This window comes from Rhincodon typus, chromosome 15, assembly GCF_021869965.1.
Source record: "Rhincodon typus isolate 14 chromosome 15, sRhiTyp1.1, whole genome shotgun sequence".
In the NCBI taxonomy this organism is placed as follows: domain Eukaryota; kingdom Metazoa; phylum Chordata; class Chondrichthyes; order Orectolobiformes; family Rhincodontidae; genus Rhincodon; species Rhincodon typus.
Window position 1 is genome coordinate 62,747,522 of NC_063346.1, and position 20,443 is coordinate 62,767,964.

The 20,443-nt window shown below is 45.0% G+C and overlaps 1 protein-coding gene across 4 annotated transcripts in view; it reads right to left on the reverse strand.

Moving 5' to 3' along the window:
• Window positions 1–170: 170 nt before the first annotated feature.
• Window positions 171–20,443, reverse strand: part of LOC109913850 (docking protein 4) — a 79,278-nt gene continuing 59,005 nt past the window's right edge. For 3 of the 4 annotated variants that reach the window (XM_048605620.1, XM_048605619.1, XM_048605618.1), the window contains 3 exons: window positions 19,204–19,342; window positions 11,353–11,476; window positions 171–2,367 (listed from right to left, as the gene is read on the reverse strand). In XM_048605620.1, the coding sequence (XP_048461577.1) occupies window positions 2,258–2,367; window positions 11,353–11,476; window positions 19,204–19,342 (373 nt within the window). In that variant the 3' untranslated portion in view covers window positions 171–2,257. The remainder of the gene's footprint in view (window positions 2,368–11,352; window positions 11,477–19,203; window positions 19,343–20,443) is intronic. The other variant, XM_048605621.1, reaches the window with a different exon arrangement.

Consider the following 20,443-nt stretch of genomic DNA (forward strand, 5'->3'; position numbering starts at 1 on the left):
AATATGATTGAGATAAAGCGATATAAGGGAAGGTGCAGAAAGTTTAGAGGAGACGTGCAGAAATTGGGAGACAGATTAAAGCAGGCAGTCGCTATACAGGGAGATTGCCATGAAAGCAGTGAGTTTATGGTGTTAAATTTTTGATTAATATCAATAAATGCAAATGAAAACATATTTTTCAACTTTATTGAAAAGCTGCTGATTCACATCACATGCTGTCAGACCATGAGTATATTTCATGTGGATCTATTCATGCTGTAAATGAGACACACTGTGGCTCAGGATCAGATGGAGATGGGACACAGGTACAATGTGTATTGTAGCCTGTCCCTAAACAGCAGACCATTCATGAACCACGAGCAGAGATTGTGTTCACACTTTAATGAATGTGACTAGTGCAGGGCCCTAGGCTCAGCTATTTTAGTGTTCACTGTGCTTGCTGCTGCTCCTTCAGGCTGCTGTCAGTGTAGTGTGGGTGCAGCAACAGGAGAATGCAGCATTAACCTTGTGTGTGACAGAAACTGCCCTGGTGAAGGAGTTTCTGAGAGAAGAATGTCCTGAATGGTTGCACTGAGTTTTTACAGTGCACTGAGGGATATTTGAATTGACCTGTCTCAAAAGGTTCATCAGCCCGTGTGCCAGTACACACAGATGTGACAGGGCTTTCTCAGTTTATAGCATTTCTCCAATATACAGGTTAGTTCTGAACTGCTGTTGAATCTGTGGTTGCTGACTGAGCCAGTGAGACCCCACCCAGATCACAGGAGTGTCTAGAAAAGGGGGGGAAACCAGTCTCCTGCTGGCACATTGGTGTGGGTCGCTAGAGAGAGAGAGTGCAGCTTGGTTACTGACGCCAGTCAGCAGCAACCCCCTCCCCCCACTTCTAAGTGCCTGTCTGAGAGCTAGCACAGACTACTCACATTGGACATAGCCCTTCCAAGCATCTGTTGCCTTGCCCCAATCCACCCACTAATAGTGCTAGCAATGAGCTTCACCCCCACTTGAATATCAAGGTTGTATTGCTGTTGTGGATTCCTGCTCCAGGACTTCCCTTGGTCAGCTGTGACCTACTGGTTGGGAGGGAGGTGAGGTGGGAAGTATCACGAGAGCTGGCTTGTGAGGAAATTCCTGCAAGTTTGGCTTTGAAATCAACGGCTGGCCTCTTCCTGTGCCACATCATGTCACCAGCTTGTTGCTGAGCTCTCCTCATCGTTCCAGGTTGAACCTCTGCATTGCAGTGTGAGGAAGACGGGAGAAGAGGGAAGGAGGGAACCACTGGGTTTGCAATGTCTCCTGTAAACAATACTGTTTAATGATATGAACAGACAGTGAAATGAGGAAATGGGCAACTTGCCTTTTCCACCACTATGGAGTTATTAAGCTAATCCGGTGTGTAAGAGGAGTGGGAGAGTTCAGGGAAACAGTTGCTATTTGGGATTATTTCAGTTTGATATGGCCAGTCAGCCTCTGGTACAGGGGTTAGATCCTGCAGTGAGAGCCCAGAGACTCCAGGCTGGTACATTGGGAACAAGTGTCAGACACCTACAGGAATCCATTGCAAACAGGTGCAGAGCAACATGTCTGGATAGACCACAGGAGCTGCAGATACTGAGAGATTAGAGACTGAGGAGGAAAAGTCAGCAGTCTCATTTTGGACTGCATTAAAGTTGAAAGGAGCCTGAGGTCCAATAAAAACTCATAAAGCCCTTCTGTGAATGAACTGAGTACCTATCATAAAGTGACTGATTGGATTCCAGCATTTGGAAGGAGAACATATTCTCAATTTTCATATCAGAGGGACTCTCGTGTCAGGCCAGTCCCTGTGCAGGCACCAAGATTGTGTTCACAATAAGAGTTTTTGCCAGTGATGCAACTGGAGATACTGAAAACAAAGCCAGCTCTGACTGTCCTGAGTTAGGTCACCAAGTGACTGTGCATACTGGCCTTCCTTCTCAGGTCTGCTCCTTGTGCCACGTCTCAGTGGGCTCGTGCTTCGGCCTTTACCCGTAGATTTCTCCAATACTGAAAAGGGTTTGAAAGTCTCTTCCAAGACTTCGGAGTGCCTGTCCTCTCCCATTCCTGTAAAATGCAGTGGTTCTTTGTCTTGTTTTGCATTTGTACACGGTGGGTAAGATGGCGGCGGGGGGAGGGAAGAGGGGTGGGAGTGGCGAGTGCTTTGTCCCAATCTCCTGTTGGTCCTTACTGAAATTATGGCTCAGCTGTCTCTGCAGGTTGAGGCAAGCTCTGACCAGCTAACTCACTGAGTGGGGAAGTGTGGAGAGAGTCTGCAGTCACTGCTTAAAGTACTTGCTTGTCCAGGGAAGGAGTCCATGTCACCTGCTGCTTGGCCTGTGCAGTATAACTCTGCTGGAGAACAAGAAGAAACTCATTCATTTCCTGTTCAAGATCACAAAGCTCAATAACAAAAATAAACATTACACTACAACAGAATAATAACCAGGAAATTTTACTTCAACTCTCCTCTCACTCTTGTCTCTCTTCTTCCCATTGCTTGTTCATAATCTCTACGTCTCCTTCCCTGGATCAATCAATCATACATGAGAGAAGGTAGCTATCATGTCTGTGAAAGAGGATATCGATTTCCTCCCATCCACTTTAGAAACCTAGGAGGAGACCAGTCAGCCCTTTAAGACTGCTGTGCCATTCAATATGGTCATGGCTGATCACCCAACTAAATACCCTGTTTCCTCTTTCTCTCTTTGGTCCTTTTAGCTCCGAGATCTATACTGAAATCCTTCCTCAAAACATTTAATGTTTTGGCCTCAATTGCTTTCTGCAGCAGAGAATTCCACAGGCTCCCCAAATGGGTGAAGACATTTCTCTTTATCTTCGTCCAAAATGTGGATGTGCCAGTGTTAGCCTGGGTTGGACAAGGTCAGAACTCACTCCACCTGATGAAGGTGCTCTGAACGTTTGTGATTTCAAATAAACCTGTTGGACTATAACCTGGTGTTCTGTGACTTGTGACCTTAGTCCAAAATTGTTCACTCCATATCTTTAAACTGCGACCCATAGTTCTGAATTCACCTGTCCTTTTTGCATTTACCCTGTCTCATCCTGTTAGGATTTTATAGGTTTCAATGGAATACCCCTTCATTCTTCTAAATTCCAGTTTAGCCCGAAGTGGCGAATCAGTCAGGCAATCAACAGGCTTTCCACACAGCCCTGCAAATTTATTTTCAAGACGTTATCTAATTCCTTTTTGGACGTTATGATTGAATCTGGTGTCATGACCCTTTCAGATCATTGGAACTCACTTCATAAAACCACATAAACATACCATTAGGAGCAGGAGTAGGCCATTCAGCCTGCTCTGCCTTTTGATGGAGATGATGGCTGATCTAATTGTGGCCTCAGCTCCACTTTTCTATAACCTTTGACTCCCTGTTGACTGTAATTATCAAACTATGGCTCCTAGTTCTACACTGTCCAATCGGAGGAAATATCCTCCAGCACCCATTCTGTTAAGATTGCTCAGAATCTGAGGTTTCTACAAGATCATCTCTCATTCTTCTAAACTCCAATGGCCATAAGTCCAACATTTAAGTGCAACAACTCTAGCTAAATATGCCTACTTCTTCATTGCACTTGCACCAAATAAAATAAGCACCATCATTTTATTTATCTTCCTAATTGCTTCTTGTATCTGTGCATTAACTTCTTGTGATTCATGTACACTGTTTTTCTATTTTTGTCAAAATGGAAAAGTTCACTTCTTCCCACATTGTGCTTCATCTGCCAGGTTTGTCCCTTAGCCTGTCTATAACCTTTTGCCCCTTGTCCTCTTCAAAATTTACATGTTCTCACATCATCTGTAAACTGAGCAAGTACTCCAGCATTGATTTCTGTGACATCCCACCCTTGCCAACCCAAAAATTACATCTTGCCAAACCATTTATCCTTATTGTCAGTTTCCTGGTGGTTCGCTATTCTTCTCTCCAGACCTTGGACTCTTGCTTTGTATGTAAAATGTGTGGGCCTGTATTAAAAGCCTTCTGTAAATTCAACTACATCACATTTACATTCCCCTCTATGGGGAACTTTGCACTTGCTCAAAAAACTCTAATGAAATTGGTCAAGCACACACAGTCTTTCACAAAACCTTATTGTCTCTGCCTGATGGTATTGAGATTGTCTAACTGTCCTGCTATAACCTCCTTAACAACAGTATTTTCCCTGACAGATGTTAGGCTAACCAGTCTGTAGCTTTCTGCTTTCTGTCTCTCCTTTCTTCAATAGAGGAGTTACATTCATTACCTTCCAATCTGACAAGATCCTTCTGAATCTCAATCATTTTAGGAAATTAAAACTAACACATCTATTTTCTCTGTAGTCACTTCTTTTAACAGCTTAGGCTGAAATCCATCAGGACCTAGGACTCATCAACTTTTAGTTCCAATAATCTCTTCAGTCGTCTTTTCCTGGTGATTGTAGTTGTTTTAAATCCCTCTTTCCTGATTTCTGGGATGTTGTTTGTACAGTGAAGGCACATGTAAAACAACTGTTCAATTCATCCATGATATCCTTATTTTCCATTATTGATTCACCACTTTCTCTCTCTAGACAAACAACGCTCAATGTACTCTTTATAAATACTTGGAGTTACACTTACTAGCTGTTCACAAGTTTTGTCTCTCAAACTTGCTACTGACCCCAAGAAACTGTCCCCAAAACACACCATCAGCTCATTATCCAGGTTACCTTTGTTACAAATCCATATGCAAATTGACATCACCCCCAATTATGAGAATCATAGAGTTCTACAGCACAGAGACAGGTCCTTTGGCCCAAACTGGTCCACGCTGACCAAAACGTTCATCCACACTAAGCCTATTTCCCTGCACTTGGCCCAAATACTTCTAAACCTTTCCTATCCATGTATTCATCCAAATGCCTTTTAAATGTTGTTAATGTACCCGCCTCAACCAGCTCCGCTGGCAGCTCATTCCATATGTGTACCACCCTCTGTGTAAAACAGTTGCTCCTCAGGTTCCCATGTATTCTTTCCCCTAGTACCTTTGTTAGCCAGGGGCTGCAGAGAGAGAGAGGCAGGCAGACAAGCTGCTGACATTGCTGCCTGGGAGATGCTGACCAGAGGCTGTAGAGAGAAAGATGGAGAAAGGGGTGCCAGTCACTGATATCGCTAACAGGAGATACTCAGGTTTTGAGTGAAGATTTGTAGTTCGGGTGCTGATTGTAGATGTTGGTGTGTTCGCCGAGCTGGGAGGTTTGACAGCAGACATTTCATCCCCTCACTAGGTGACATCCTCAGTGCTGTGGAGCCTTCTGTGAAGCGCTGTTGTCTTGTGCCGGTTTAAATAGTACAGGAACTCCACACTTACTGACCAGGTCTTAAACAATCATAGCAACCACCCCAACTCACACAAGAGGAGTTGCGTTAGGACCCTGTACAGAAGGGCTGCTACACACTGCAGCTACACACTGGAGAAGGAAGAACAACACCTCGACAAGGTCTTCACATGGAATGGATACCCCCACAATTTCATCTACATATACCTAGACAACAGACAACACAACCAGGACATACCAAAATCCGAAACAATAACCGCCACACTATAGATCAAAAAACACCTCCGAACTGACAGCCAGACTACTCGGACCACTAGGAATCATGATAGCACACAAACCGACAGCTACACTAAAACAGCAACTAACCAGGGTTAAAGACCCAATAGATACCATGGACAGAACGAATGTGGTTTACAAGATATCTTGTGGAGACTGCACAAAACACCACGTGGGACAAACAGGCAGACAATGAGCAACCCGCATCCACAAATACCAGCTAGCAACTAAACGACACGACCAGATGTCCTTGGTTTCAATACATGCAGTCGAGAAAAACCACACTTTCAACTGGGACAACACTACTATCATAGGACAAGCCAAACAGAGGCCAGCCAGGGAGGTTTGGCATTCATCCGCAGACTCCATCAACAAACACATTGAATTAGACCCGATATGCCGACCTTTACCATGCATAGCCGGAACCGGCACCTACTGGGAGCAGTGAAAATCAGATCATATAAATTCAAACCGGCACAAGACAACAGCACTTCACAGGAGGCTCCACAGCACTGAGGATGTCACCTAGTAAGGGGATGAAACGTCTGCTATCAAACCTTCCAGCTCGACGAACACACCAACATCTACAACACGAGCCACTTGGTGCCAACCAAGTTCCGCAAAAAGAGTAAGTAATGCAAAAGCCTATTTGGACGAGGGACAATGAGGTAATGCTACCTAAGTCTCCCGTCCGGGCATAATAAAGTGCAATAATTGAATTAGCCTGAGCCAACAGGAAAAAGACAACATGACTTGAGAAAGATAAGGAAAAAGGATAAAAGAAGACCTTAGGGCATTGCAGCCAGCGAAAACTCCGGAGATCAACTTCCGCAGAAACGCACCCCTGATCAGGGACACGGTGATGACATTGAGTGCAGCGTCTGGTTAACATCAGTCCTAGGCAGCCACAGTAGCTATTCTGCACAGGTATTAGCTTTTACATTCTGTGATTATTCTGGAGGTGTTAGTAGTCTTTTATGGGCGTACTAATAGGTTCTAGTTCTTTTGGGAAAACCTATGAGTTACTTGTATATTGTCTAATGTATAAGCCATACATGTACCTTTCGTAAATAAAAGAGATTAGTGAGTTACAGTAAAAGCAATCTTCTCCTCTCTGTATGAGCTTGTCAGCTTCAATGCCTTAAACTGATGCCCTCTAGTCTTGATTCCACAACCCTGGGAAAAAGACTGAGTGAATTCACCCTATCCATGCCTCTCATGATCTTATACATTTCTTTAAGATCCCACCTCAGTCTCCTATGCTCTAAAGAAAAAAGTCCTAGCTTGTCCAGCATCTCCCTATAACTCAGTCCCTTGTGTCCTGGTAACATCCTTGTAACATCCTTGTAAATTTCTTCTGCCCTCTTTCCAGTTTAATTACATTCTTCCTATAGCAAGGTGACCAAAATTGAACACAATACTCCAAGTGTGGCCTCACCAACGTCCTGTACAACTGCAATATAATTTCCCAACTTCTATACTCAATGCTCTGACTGATGAAGGCCTGTGTACCAAAAGCCTTCTTCACTGCCCTGTCTACTTGGGACTCCACTTTCAGAGAACCATGCACCTGAACTCCAAGGTCCCTCTGTTCCACTACACTCCTTAAAGGCCCTACCATTCACCATAAAACTCGTACCTTGATTTGACTTTCCAAAATAAAACACCTCAAACTTATCTATATTAAACTTAATTTGCCATTTCTTGGCCCACTTCCTCAGCTGATCAAGATCCTGCTGCAATTTTTGATAACCTTCCTGACTGTCCACGATACTGCCTACTTTAGTGTTATCTGCAAACTTATTAACTATGCCTTGTACATTCTCATCCAAATCACTGATATAGATAGTATTGCTATACATATGCCCTTTCCTACATTGTGCTCACTGTTAGGCAGGCAACAAACTACTCCTGAAAATGACTCCTTACTTTTTCTATTTCTTGACCAAATCTGATTCTAAATAATGATCTTTCAACCTTACATCCTCGCCAACTAACGTACTAATGTCATTCTTCCTTAATGTTGCTACCCCACCACCAGTTCCTAGTTTCCTGTCTTTCCAAAATGTTACCCATCCTTAAAGATGCCAATGCCAGAAACCATTATCTTGTAGCCAAGTCTTTGTAATGGTGATCAGATCATACATGTTTATTCATATTTGAGTTGTTGCGTTATGCATGCTCCATGTATTCCAAATACAGAGCCTATAGTTTAGTCTGTTACTATTTCCGCAATCCGTGGACTTCTCTCCTTCTGCACACTAATGTTTGTTTACTCATAGAACCCCTACAGTGTGGAAACAGGCCCTTTGGCCCAACAAGTCCACACCGGTCCTCAGAGCATCCCATCTAGACCAACCCCCTATAACACACCTAATCTACACATCCTTGAACACTACAGGCAATTTAGCCTGCACATCTTTGGACTGCGGGAGGAAACCGGAGCAAACTCCACACAGTCACCTGAGGGTGGAATTGAACCCAGGTCCCTGGTGCTGGGAGGCAGCAGTGCTAACCACTGAGCCACCGTGCCGTACTCTGTCCCTTCCAGCCACACTCTGGTTATCATCACATCTCTGACTCTCTTGCCTTCTCCTTTCTCTTTAATTCATCACAACTTATAGATTCATAAATTCACACAGTGGAGAAAAGGCCCTTCAGCCCATCGAGTCTGCACCAACATAAATATCACTCCAAGTGCATAAATCCCAATATCCTGCACTTGTCCCATATTCTTGAAGGTAATGATATTTGAAGTGCTCATCCAAATATTTTTTAATGGTTGTAAGATTTCCGGCCTCCACTACTTTCCCAGGGATTGCATTCCAGAGTCCCACCACCTGCTGTGTGAAAAAGTTTTTGTTTCTAAATCTTCTCCGAATCTCCTTTCCCTTACCCTAAAACAATACCGTCTCATAATTAACCCTTCAACCAAGGGGAACAGCTGCTCTCTATTCATTCTGTCCATACCCTCATAATCTTATTCACCTCAATCATGTTCCTACTCAGTCTGTTCTGCTCTAAAGAACACAATCCAAGTCTGTCTGTACTGATCCTCCTGGTATCCTCTGGACACTGACCTCCAGTCATTTGAACAGCCTTCTCCCACTACACCTTATGTCCTATTACTAAGCTAGTTTCAAATCCATCTCGCCAAGTTTCCCTCAATTCTGTATAAAAACCGAAAGAACTGCGGATGATGTAAATCAGGAACAAAAACAAAATGCTGGTAAAGCTCAGCAGGTCTGGCAGCATCTGTGAAGAAAAAATCAGAGTTAATGTTTCAGGTCCGGTGAACCTTCCTCAGAAGCAAGTGTTCTGAGATGGGTCACCAGACCTGAAACGTTAACTCTGTTTTCTCCCTTCACGGATGCTGCCAGACCTGCTGAGCTTTTCCAGCAACTTTGTTTTTGTTCCCTCAATTCTATGTTCTTTAACCCTCTCAGTCAGTCTTCCATGTGGGACCTTGTCAAATACTTTGTTAAATTCCATATAAACTACACCAACTGAACTTCCCTCATCCACACACTTGATCATATTTTCAAACAAATCCTAACAAATTTGTTAGGCATGATCTCCCTCTGACAAAAACCATGCTGACTATCCCTAACTAACCCATGCTTTTCCAAGTGGGTAGTAACTTGCTCCTTCAGAATGTTCTCCAATAGTTTCCCTACCACTGACAAGAGATTCACCGTTCTGCAATTTCCTGGCTCATTTCTACCATCCTTCATAAAAAGTGGAACCACCATTTGCCGTCCTCCAGTCCCCTGGCACTTCCCCTGTGTCCAGAGCCGAATTACAAATGTGTCAGAGCTCCTTCGATTTCCTGCCTCAGCCTCCCACAGGAGCCTGGAATGCAATTCATCCAGGCCGGGGGATTTGTCTGTTTTTAAGCCCGACAGAGTCTCCAATACCTCCCCATTTGCTGTGTCAAAATGTGCAAGTTCATCACAGTCCCTTTTCCTGAATTCTGTACCTATGTTCTCCTTTTCCAGAGTGAAGACCAAAGAGAAGAATTCATTCAATACTCTTTCAATATCTTGCAGCTTTACATACAGATTGCCCTCTTGGTCTCCAATGGGTCCTATCCTTTCTCTGGTTAACCTCTTCCCTATAATACCTTTATAAAATACCTTAGGATTCTCCCTAATCCTATTTGCAAGAACTTTCTCATGCTCCCTTTTTGCTCTTCTAATTGCTTTGAAGCCGACTTTACCATCCTTATTCAACAGTTCACCAGAACACTGCTCCGTAGTTCATGGATCGACTGGTTTACTGGTACAGGTCTCACGTTCCCCAGTCCCAGTGCCAGTGCCCCATGAATCGAAGTACGTTTCTGCCACACCAGCCTTTGAGCCATACATTCAACTCTTTAGCCGGCTCATGACTCAGATAATAATTTAGAAAAAATCCAGCTCCTAACTGTTCCTACTCTCTAAGCAGCACTTCTTTCTCAGGATGTTGGTGTCATGACCACTACGTTCAGTCCAGTCCTGTGCAGATATCCTGGTACCATGCAGGCAACACAGCTGTCTGTACTGTTGCTTTCATTGTCAGAATGGAGTTTACCACCACCACCTCCCCCCATTGGCCCCTAACCAAACTGCCCGTTATTACAGCTATTATTTGGTCTCTTTATTTGAATGGCTTCCTGTACCATAGTTGACTCATCTACCTTGCAGTCCTTGCTCTCTTCCGGACAAGCTTCAAGAAATATGATCCTGTGGGATAATTACAAAGGCTGAGGTTTCTCCACTTCTACCTTCTTGACTTCTATTCCAGCTTGACTCGCAGCTCTGTCTACACTGTACCCCCCATCAAACACTCCTAGGTCAGGTACAGTACGGTGTTAGATACTGAGTAAAAGCTTCCTCGACACTGTCCCTATCAAACACTTGCAGCAAGGTACAACAATGGACCATGGAATAATAGAGTCATTTACAGCACAGAAGGGGGCTATTCAGCCCATCTGGTCCATTCTAGCTTTCTGTAGGTCAGTCCAGTCAGTCTGCTTTTGCTCTCAATCTCTGTGAGATTAATTCCCTCGAAGTCTCCATCCAATTTCCTTTTCAAAATTATTCCCCATCTCCAATCTCCCCACCCCCTAACTCATGGGCAGACAACTCCAGGTCATTAGCAGTCACTGTGTAAAATATTCACACTCCCTCCATATCTCCTGACTAAGACTGTGTTTCCATGATTTGCTGAGGGGAATGGTTTTTCTTTGTGTACTATATCTAAAACGGTCATAATCCTTCCCACCTCAATCAGACTTCCCCTCAATCACCGTTACTCTGAGTAGAACAGTCCCAGCTTCTCCAACAGAACTTTGTAGCTAAATTCCTTCATCCTTGGACCCATTCTTGTGATTCTCCTCTGCACCCTCCTGAAGACCTTCACATCCTTCCTAAAGTGTGGGGACCAGAACGGAGACCTAAATGGAGCTTAGTACACTCAGTATAAACTCCCTGCTTTTGTTTTCAATGTCCCTATTTACAAAGCATTCATGACTTTAATACAGAACGAAGCCATTGTGTCTCAGTCCTGTAAGGGGGTCAAGGGTTACAGCAGGAAAGCCAAGGATGTGGGATTGACACCAAAATTAGATTAGCCATGACATTACTGAGTGGTGCAAAAACTTGAGGGACTCTTGACCCTGCTCTTGTTCCTATTGCTGTGATCTGAGCTCAATGTGTGACTGCATTGGAACAGTCTGATCTGGCTACAATGTACACTCCTTACGGTTGCTGTGGACCATTTCTCCAGTGTGCTGTGAGCTTGTTATGTGGTGCCAGAAGGCACTGCGGGGCAGCACGGCACTAGCTGCAGATGGGAAGTGCTCCACTTCTGTACTCTTGTTTAATATCTGCAAAACACAACAAATACAGTGACATGAAACCAGCTCCATATGGGGACAGTTGGCCGATGTAGACTCAGACACTAAATTAAACATTACGTCACCAGATGAACTGGACTGTCATTACACACTGAATAATATATTTCATTTATCAAACATAGAGAAATTCCATTGTTATTATCAGAGGGAGAGGGAAAATAACAAAGAGATATCAGCAAGAGGAAGGAAATGATTGTTTGATGCATTTAACCCCTTAACCAAATCAGGGGTCACACCGAATTTTATTTTCATCAATTTCGATCATAGTCCATTCAATCGAGGCTGACCAGGGCACTTCATTTCATGAAATGTACATCCTGTGCCATTTGAGAAATCCAGGATGTTTCCTGTGTCGAGTCAGGCTTAAGAACATCAATAACATAGGATTCTCTAAGCAAGAGTGAGCATAACATTTCAGAATTTCACATTCAATTTAAGGGTGAGAAATGAGAGTCGGAAACTTAATTAAAGGCAATATCAAAGGTAAGAAGATAGAACCCACAAGATTATCTGAAAAACTAAATTGGTTCATCAATATCTGGAAAAAAAACTCTATTTACATCTTCAGAAATGGGGGAGGGGAAGGGGATTCTGAAATAAATAGGGAGAGGGGGGAGGCAGATAGAAGATGGATAAAGGAGAAGATAGGTGGAGAGGAGACAGACAGGTCAAAGAGGCGCGGTTGAAGCCAGTAAAGGTGAATGTAAGTGGGGAGTTAGGGAGGGCAAAAGTCGGTCTAGGGAGGAGAGACAGGTCAAGGAGGCGGGATGAGGCTAGTGGGTAGGAGATGGGGGGGGGGCTTGAGATGGGAGGAATGGTTAGGGAGGCGGGGTCGAGCTGGGCTGGTTTTGGGATGCAGTTGGGGGAGGGGAGATTTTGAAGCTTGTGAAGTCCACATTGATACCCTTGGGCTGCAGGGTTCCCAAGCGAAACATGAGATGCTGTTCCTGCAGCCTTCGGATGGCATCGTTGTGGCAATGCAGGAGGCCCAGGATGGACATGTCGTCCAAGGAGTGGGAGGGGGAGTTGAAATGGTTCGCGACTGGGAGGTGCAGTTGTTTGTTGCAAACCAAGCGTAGGTGTTCCACAAAGCGGTCCCCAAGCCGCCGCTTGGTTTCCCCGATGTAGAGGAGGCCACAACGGGAACAGCGGATACAGATGTGCATGTGAACATCTGTTTGATGTGGAAGGTCTTCTTGGGGCCTGGGATGGGGGTGAGGGGGGAGGTGTAGGGGCAGGTGTAGCACTTCCTGCAGTTGCAAGGAAAAGTGCCGGGTGTGGTGGGGCTGGAGGGGAGTGTGGAGCAGACAAGAGAGTCACAGAGAGAATAGTCCCTCCGGAAAGCGGATAAGGGTGGTGAGGGAAAAATGTCTTTGGTAGTAGGGTCGAATTGCAGATGGCGGAAGTGTCGGAGGATGATGCGTTGCATCCGGAGGTTGGTGGGGTGGTACATGAGGATGAGGGGGATTCTGTTTTGGTTGTTATTGCGGGTAGGGGGTGTGAGGGATGAGTTGCGGGAAATGCGAGAGACATGGTCGAGGATCCACCCTACTACCACCCCCGGCACTTCTCCCTGCAACCGCAGCAAGTGCTACAAGTGCTACAACTGCCCATACACCTCCCCCCTCACACCTACACCTGCACATCTGCTAATGTGGTATACTATATCTGCTGTTCCCGTTGTAGCCTCCTCTACATCGGGGAAACCAAGCGGAGGCTTGGGGACCGCTTTGTGGAACACCTACGCTCGGTTCGCAATAAACAACTGCACCTCCCAGTTGCGAACCATTTCAACTCCCCCTCCCACTCCTTGGACGACATGTCCATCCTGGGCCTCCTGCATTGCCACAACGATGCCACCTGAAGGCTGCAGGAACAGCATCTCATATTTCGCTTGGGAACCCTGCAGCCAAGGGTATCAATGTGGACTTCACAAGCTTCAAAATCTCCCCTCCCCCAACCGCATCCCAAAACCAGCCCAGCTCGTCTCCGCCTCCCTAACCATTCCTCCCACCTCAAGCCCCACCCCCATCTCCTACCCACTAGCCTCATCCCGCCTCCTTGACCTGTCCGTCCTCCCTGGACTGACCCATGCCCTCCTTAACTCCCCACCTACATTCACCTTTACTGACTCCAACCCCGCCTCTTTGACCTGTCTGTCTCCTCTCCACCTATCTTCTCCTTTATCCATCTTCTATCTGCCTTTCCCTCTCTCCCTATTTATTTCAGAATCCCCTTCCCCTCCCCCATTTCTGAAGAAGGGTCTCGACCCAAAACGTCAGCTTTCCTGCTCCTCTGATGCTGCTTGGCCTGCTGTGTTCATCCAGCTCTACACCTTGTTATCTCAGATTCTCCAGCATCGGCAGTTCCTACTATCTCTACTTACATCTTTTAGACTGCAGTGGACTGGGAAACTAGGTGAAGATGGTGGGGAAGAAGGGGCAGACCTTTATGGAGATATTCCAAAATTCTCCACAAAGCGTAATTGAATTGAGAATGAAAAGTTCCATGAGAGGGAGAAAAGCATCCGTGGCTAGTTAAGGAAGCTAAAGGAGTTAAAGAAAAGGTAAATAATATTGTGAAGGTTTAATGCTAGAGCAGTTTTAGGAACAAAGAGAGGATGACTAAAAATAGATTACTGGAGTAAACTGGCAACAAATGTAAAACCAGCTACAAAAGAGCTTCTATAGTATGTACAATGGAAGAAAGCATCTAAAGTATATATTAGTCTCTTAGAGGATGGGACTGTGAGATGGAAAACACATTGTACAAGTATTCCGATTCCATTTTCATAGCACACAACACAATTAATATTCCCAAAACAAAAATGAGGGGGGAAAAGACAGGGTTAAACTGGGTCAAAAAAGCAGGTGGTGGCATAGTGAGAATGTCACTGATCTGAAACTACGGGTCAATGCTCTGGAGAGTGTGGATTTGAATGCTACCACAGAGTAACTCAAATCATTAACCAAGAACTGAGGGTCAGTCCGATAATGACCATGAAACCAATGTTGAATGTCTATCTGGATTACTGATGTCAATTTCAGGATGTCAAACTGTATTCAGTGAAGTGCCAATGGCTTCAGTGCTGGTCACTCAAGTATAAATAATCTATATTCATGACTTGGATGCAGGGATTGGACTGTATGTTACCAAGTTTGCTGACAATCTAATCATAGGTGGAGAGCAAATAGGGTAGAGCCTGCAAAGAGATATCAATAAGTTAACATGGAAACAGATTTTCAGTTAGCCATAGGTGAGGCACTGGAAGACTGGAGGATAGTGAATGTTGTGCCCTTATTCAAGAAGGGCTGTAAAGAAAAACCTTGGAATTTTAGACCAGTAAGCTTAACATATGGGGTAGGTAAGTTTCTTGAGAAGATTCCAAGGGATAAGATATACATGCGTTTAGGTTTGATTAGGAGTAGTCAACATGGCTTGGTGCATGGGAGATCATTCCTCACAAATTTGTTAGAGTTCTTTGATAAAGGTTGATCAGGGCAGGGCAGTAGATGTAGTCTACATAGATTTCAGTAAGACCTCAGTAAGGTTCCAGATGGTAGGCTGCTCTGGTAGGTTAGATTGCATGGAATCCAGAGAGAGCTGGCAAATTGGACACACAATTGGCTTGCTGGTAGGAAGCAGAGAGTAATAGTGGAAGGATGCTTGTCAGACTGGAGGCCTGTGACTAGTGATGTGCCTCAGGGGTCGATGCTGGGCCCAATGCTGTTTGTTATCTATATCAATGATTTGGATGAGAATGTACAAGACATGATTAGTAAGCTTGCGGGTGACACTAACACAGGTGGTATCGTGAACAGTGAGGAAGATTATCAGAAATTGCACCAGGATCTTGCTCAGTGAAGGAAATGGGCCGAGAAATGGCAATTGGAGTCTAATATAGAGAAGGGTGAGGTATTGCATTTTGGAAAGTCAAATCAAGGTACGAGTTTCATGGTGAATGGTACGGCCTGAAGGAGTGTAGTGGAACAGAGGCAACCTTGGAGATCAGTTGCATGGTTCTCTGAAAGTGGAGTCCCAGGTAAACAGGGGAGTGAAGAAGGCTTTTGGTACACTGGCCTTCATCAGTCAGGGCATTGAGTATAGAAGTTGGGAATTTATGTTGCAGTTGTACAGGACTTTGGAGAGGCCGCACTTGGAGTATTGTGTTCAGTTTTGATCACCTTGCTATAGGATATTATTAACCTGGAAAGATTGCAGAATAAATTTACAAGGATGTTGCCAGAACTCAAGGGACTGAGTTACAGGGAGAGGTTGGACAAGCTAGGGCTTTTTCCTTTAGACCGTAGGAGACTGAGGGGGATCTCACAGAAGTGGTTAGCACTGCTGCCTCACAGTGCCAGGGACCCGGGTTCAATTCCACCCTCGGATGACTGTCTGTGTGGAGTTTGCACGTTCTGCCCGTGTCTGTGTGGGTTTCCTCCGGGTGCTCTGTTTTCCTCCCACAGTCCAAAAATGTGCAGGCAAGGTGGATTAGCCATGCTAAATTGTCCATAGTGCTCAGGGATGCGTAGATTAGATGGGTTACGGGGGATAGGTCTGGGTGGGATGCTGTGAGGGTCGGCATGGACTTGATGGGCCGAAGGGCCTGTTTCCACACTGTAGGGATTCTATGATCTATGTATAAGATCATAAGAGGCATGGATAGGATGAACACACTCAGTCTTTTTCCCCAGGGTTGGGGAATCAAGGACTAGAGGGCATCAGTTTAAGGTATGAGGGGAAAGAACACATGGGAACCTGAGGGGCAACTTTGTTTTACACAGAGGGTGATACACATATAGAATGAGCTGCCAGCGAAAGTGGTTGAGGCGTATACATGAACAAATTTAAAAGGCATTTGGATGAATACATGGATAGGAAAGGTTTAGAAGGATATGGGCCAAGTGCAAGGAAATGGGCTTAGTGTGGATGGACATTTTAGTCGGCATGGACCCGTTTGGGCTGAAGGGCCTTTCTCCATGTTGCAGGACTCTATGACTCTAAGCTGGAGTAAGCCAAAATTCAGACTGTCAAGCCTGCTGTGCCATTCAATGTGATCAAGGTTGGTCATCCAACTTAGTCCCCTGTTCATGTTTTCTCTCCATACTCTTTGATCCCTTCTTGAAAACATTCAACCACTTCCTATGGCAGAGAATTCAACAGACTCACCATTCTCTGTGTGAAGAGATTTCTCCTCATCACTTTTTCTTTGACTGTGAGCCCTGGTTCTGGACTCCCTGGTCATCAGGAACATATTTTCTGTGTTTACCCTGTCGCATCCCGTTAGAATTTTATAGGTTTCTATGAGATCACACCTTCTAAATTCATCCAAGCATTTGTCAGGACTCAAGTGAATGAATGGTTCCTGGGATTGACAGGGTTTGTCCTATGAGGAGAGTGTGAGTAAATAGGGCCCCTCCTGTTTGAAGTTTGTAAGAATGAAAGGTATTCCCATTGAAATTAGTTAAATATTGGGAGTGCTTGACAAAATAGATGCTAACAGGCTGTTTCAGCTATGGTAGCATTGAGATGAGGATTACATATTTAGAATTTATGGCACAGAAACAAGCCATTCAGCCCTACATGTTTATGGTCCCTTCAAGCCTCTTACCATCTTTTCTCAGCTAAATGTACCATTTTATCCCTTGATTCCCTTCTCCCTCTTGTGATAATCTGCTTCACTTTAAACCATCAACATTATTCACTCCAACATTCTATGGGAGCGAGTTCTCCATTCTCACCACTCTTTGGGTGAAGATTTTCCTCTGAACTGCCCACTGGATTTCTTGGTGACTATTCTAGATTGGTCACCTCCAGCCTTGCTCTTCCTCATGTTCTCTCTGTATAGAGTTATAGAATCATAGAGTTATGTAGCACGGAAACAGACCCTTTGGTCCAACTTGTTCATGCCGACCAGATAGCCTAAATTAATCTAGTCCTTTCATCCAGCATTTGGCCCATTTCCCTCTAAACCCTTCCTATTCATGTACCCATGATGCCTTTTAAATGTTTTAATTGACCAGCCTCCACCACTTCCTCTGGCAGCTCATTCCATACACGCACCACTCTATGTGAAAAAGTTGCCCTTTTTAAAATCTTTCCCCTCTCACCTTAAACCTATGCCCTCTAGTTTAGAATTGCCCTATCCTAGGAAAAATACATTGGGCATCCACCCTATCTGTGCCCCTCATGATTTTATAAATCTCTGTAAGGTCACCCCTCAGCCTCCGACGCTCTGGGAAAATAGCCCCAGTCTATTCAGCCACTCCCGATAGTTCAAACCCTCCAATTTTCTCAAAATCCTTCATCATTTTAAAGAAGGATAGACTCAAAGAGCTGAATGGTCACCTTCTTTGAATCAATTAGGTCACCCTCTCACCCCCAACTCCCAATTACCTCTCCCCACCTACTCTCCAATGGAGATGGGAGACCTAGCATCAATCTTTTCCTGATGGGTACGAAACTTCCTCCCCCAGAGGGCTGGGACCCTTCCTTCCAGAGATGGTTGTGACCTTACCCAAAGCAGGTTGCAGAGGCCAAGTCCGTGTTCAAAGCTGGGATTGTAGATTGAAGCAAAGCAAGGGGATTGGACAGGGCAGTGAAACTGGAGAAAAACTTTGTTTACTGGTGGAGTCTGGATGGCTTCCATTAGCTTTGATTTCACATGAAGACCAGGAAGTTGCCTGTGGTTAATCTGCTCCAATCCTCTCACCACAATGTTCCGGAACATTCTGTGTACCATTGCCCTCTCTGTATGCTAGACTTCACAAAGATAGGTGGAGTTGTGGATATTATAGAAGGTTGTCAAAGGATACAGCAGAATATAGATCAGTTGTAAATATGGGTAGAGAAATGGCAGATGGTGTTTAATCCAGGCACGTGTGAGGTGTTGCACTTTGGGAGATCAAATATTAAGGGAAAGTATACAGTTAATGGCAGGACCCTTAACAGCATTGATGTACAGAAGGGATATTGGGGTCCTAGTCCATAGCTCCCTGAAAGTGGCCACGCAAGTAGATCGAGTGGTGAAGAAGGTGTATGGCATGCTTGCCTTTATTGGCCAGGGAATTGAGTACAAGAGTCAGGAAGTCATTGTACAGCTTGATAAAACTTTGGGTAGGCCATATTTAGAGTATTGCATTTAAATTCTGGTTGCCACATTATAGGAAGGACATGGAGGCTTTGTAGAGGGTGCAGAAGAGGTTTACCAGGATGCTGCCTGGATTAAAGGGTATGAACTATAAAGGAGAGGCTAGAAAAACTTGAGTTGTTTACTCTGGAGTGGTGCAGGCTGAGGGGAGACCTAAAAGAAGTTTATAAAATTATGAAAGACACAGATAGGCTTGACAGTCAGAATATTTTTGCCGGAGTCAAAATGTCTAATTCTGGAAGGGGAGCATTTAATGTAAGAGGGGGAAAATTCAAACGAGATGTGAGGGGCAAGTATTTTTTAAACACATTGAGTGGTAGTGCCTGGAACACATTGCCAGGAATAGTGGTGGAGGCAGATATGACATGGGTGTTTAAGGGGCTTTTATACAGAAACCAAGAAACAGGTGGTTATGGACCATGGGCAGGCAGAGGGAATTAATTTAACTTGGCACCATGTTTGGCACAACATTGTGGGCCAAAGGGCCTGTCCCTGTGCCATACTGTTCTATGTTCTATATGTTCTGGAAAGAGCTTGTACTGACTGTCATGTTCTTCTCCATGTCCAGGACCTTGAGTTTGTGTTGCTCTGCGATACGCAGAGTGGCTGTGTGAACCCGTTGATAAATCTCTTCCCCCTGCCTTGTCTGGAACGTGAACAATCCTTCCCCAGTGTCACACAAGCTGCAAAACATAAAGACACCATTCAGTCGGGGGAGCACTGGAGAGTTCATCACCATCCATAGAGACAGCAATGTCCACAGAGACAGACATTCCACTCTCCTCACCCTGATACCCCTCTGCTCCCCACCCCTCTGACCACATCCTGACCCCACTCCTGCTCCCATTCCCCATCCTCTCCCTCATCCTGATCCTGATTCTCCAACCCCAATCTGCTCCTGACATCTCCTCTTGTCTCCCAAAACCTCCTCTCCCCAATAACACCACTCCTCCCTCTCATCCATAAGCATCCCTTCCTGCCTCCCTCCTCAGCCAGACAACCCTCTCCCCTCCTTCCCTCCCCCCTTGTCTCTTCCACCTCCCCTCCTCACAACCCTAACTCCTCCCTCCTTTAACCTGTCATCCTGATCCCTCTGTTATCTCTCCCACCTATCTGCCCCTCCCACCTCACTGACCAATCCCCTCCACTGCCTACCTGCGCTCACCTATCACCATCCCACCTACCTTCCCCGGCCCCACCCCTCCTCTCTCTATTTATTTCCGAGCTCCCTTCCTTCTCCCCATTTTGAAGAAGGGTCCCGACCTGAAACGTCAACTTTCCTGCTCCTCTGATGCTGCCTGGCCTGCTGTGTTCCTCCAGCTCCCCACTGTGTTACCTATACCAACTCTCTCATGTTTTCATCTACACCATTTATGAATATCAAAAACAATTAGGGACGCAGCACAGATCCTTGTGGATGCTGAACACTCCAGTCACATAAATAGCCTCCTAGCACCACCCTCTGTTTCTCCACTAATTTTGGATCTGATTTGCCAAGTTATCCTGGATCCCATGAGCTTTTACCTTGTTTATCAGATTCCCATGTGGTACTTTGTCAAAGGACTTGCTGAAATCCATATAAACAAAATCAACTGCCCTATCCTCATCCAAACATTCAGTCACTTCCTCGAAAAACTCCACCAGATTTGTTAGGCATGATCTCCCTTTGATAAAGCTATGCTGACTATCTCTGATCAAACCTTGCTCCTCTAAATTTCTCTCCCTCAGAATTTTCTCCAATAATTTCCCTACCATAGATGTGAGACTCACTGATATGTAGTCCT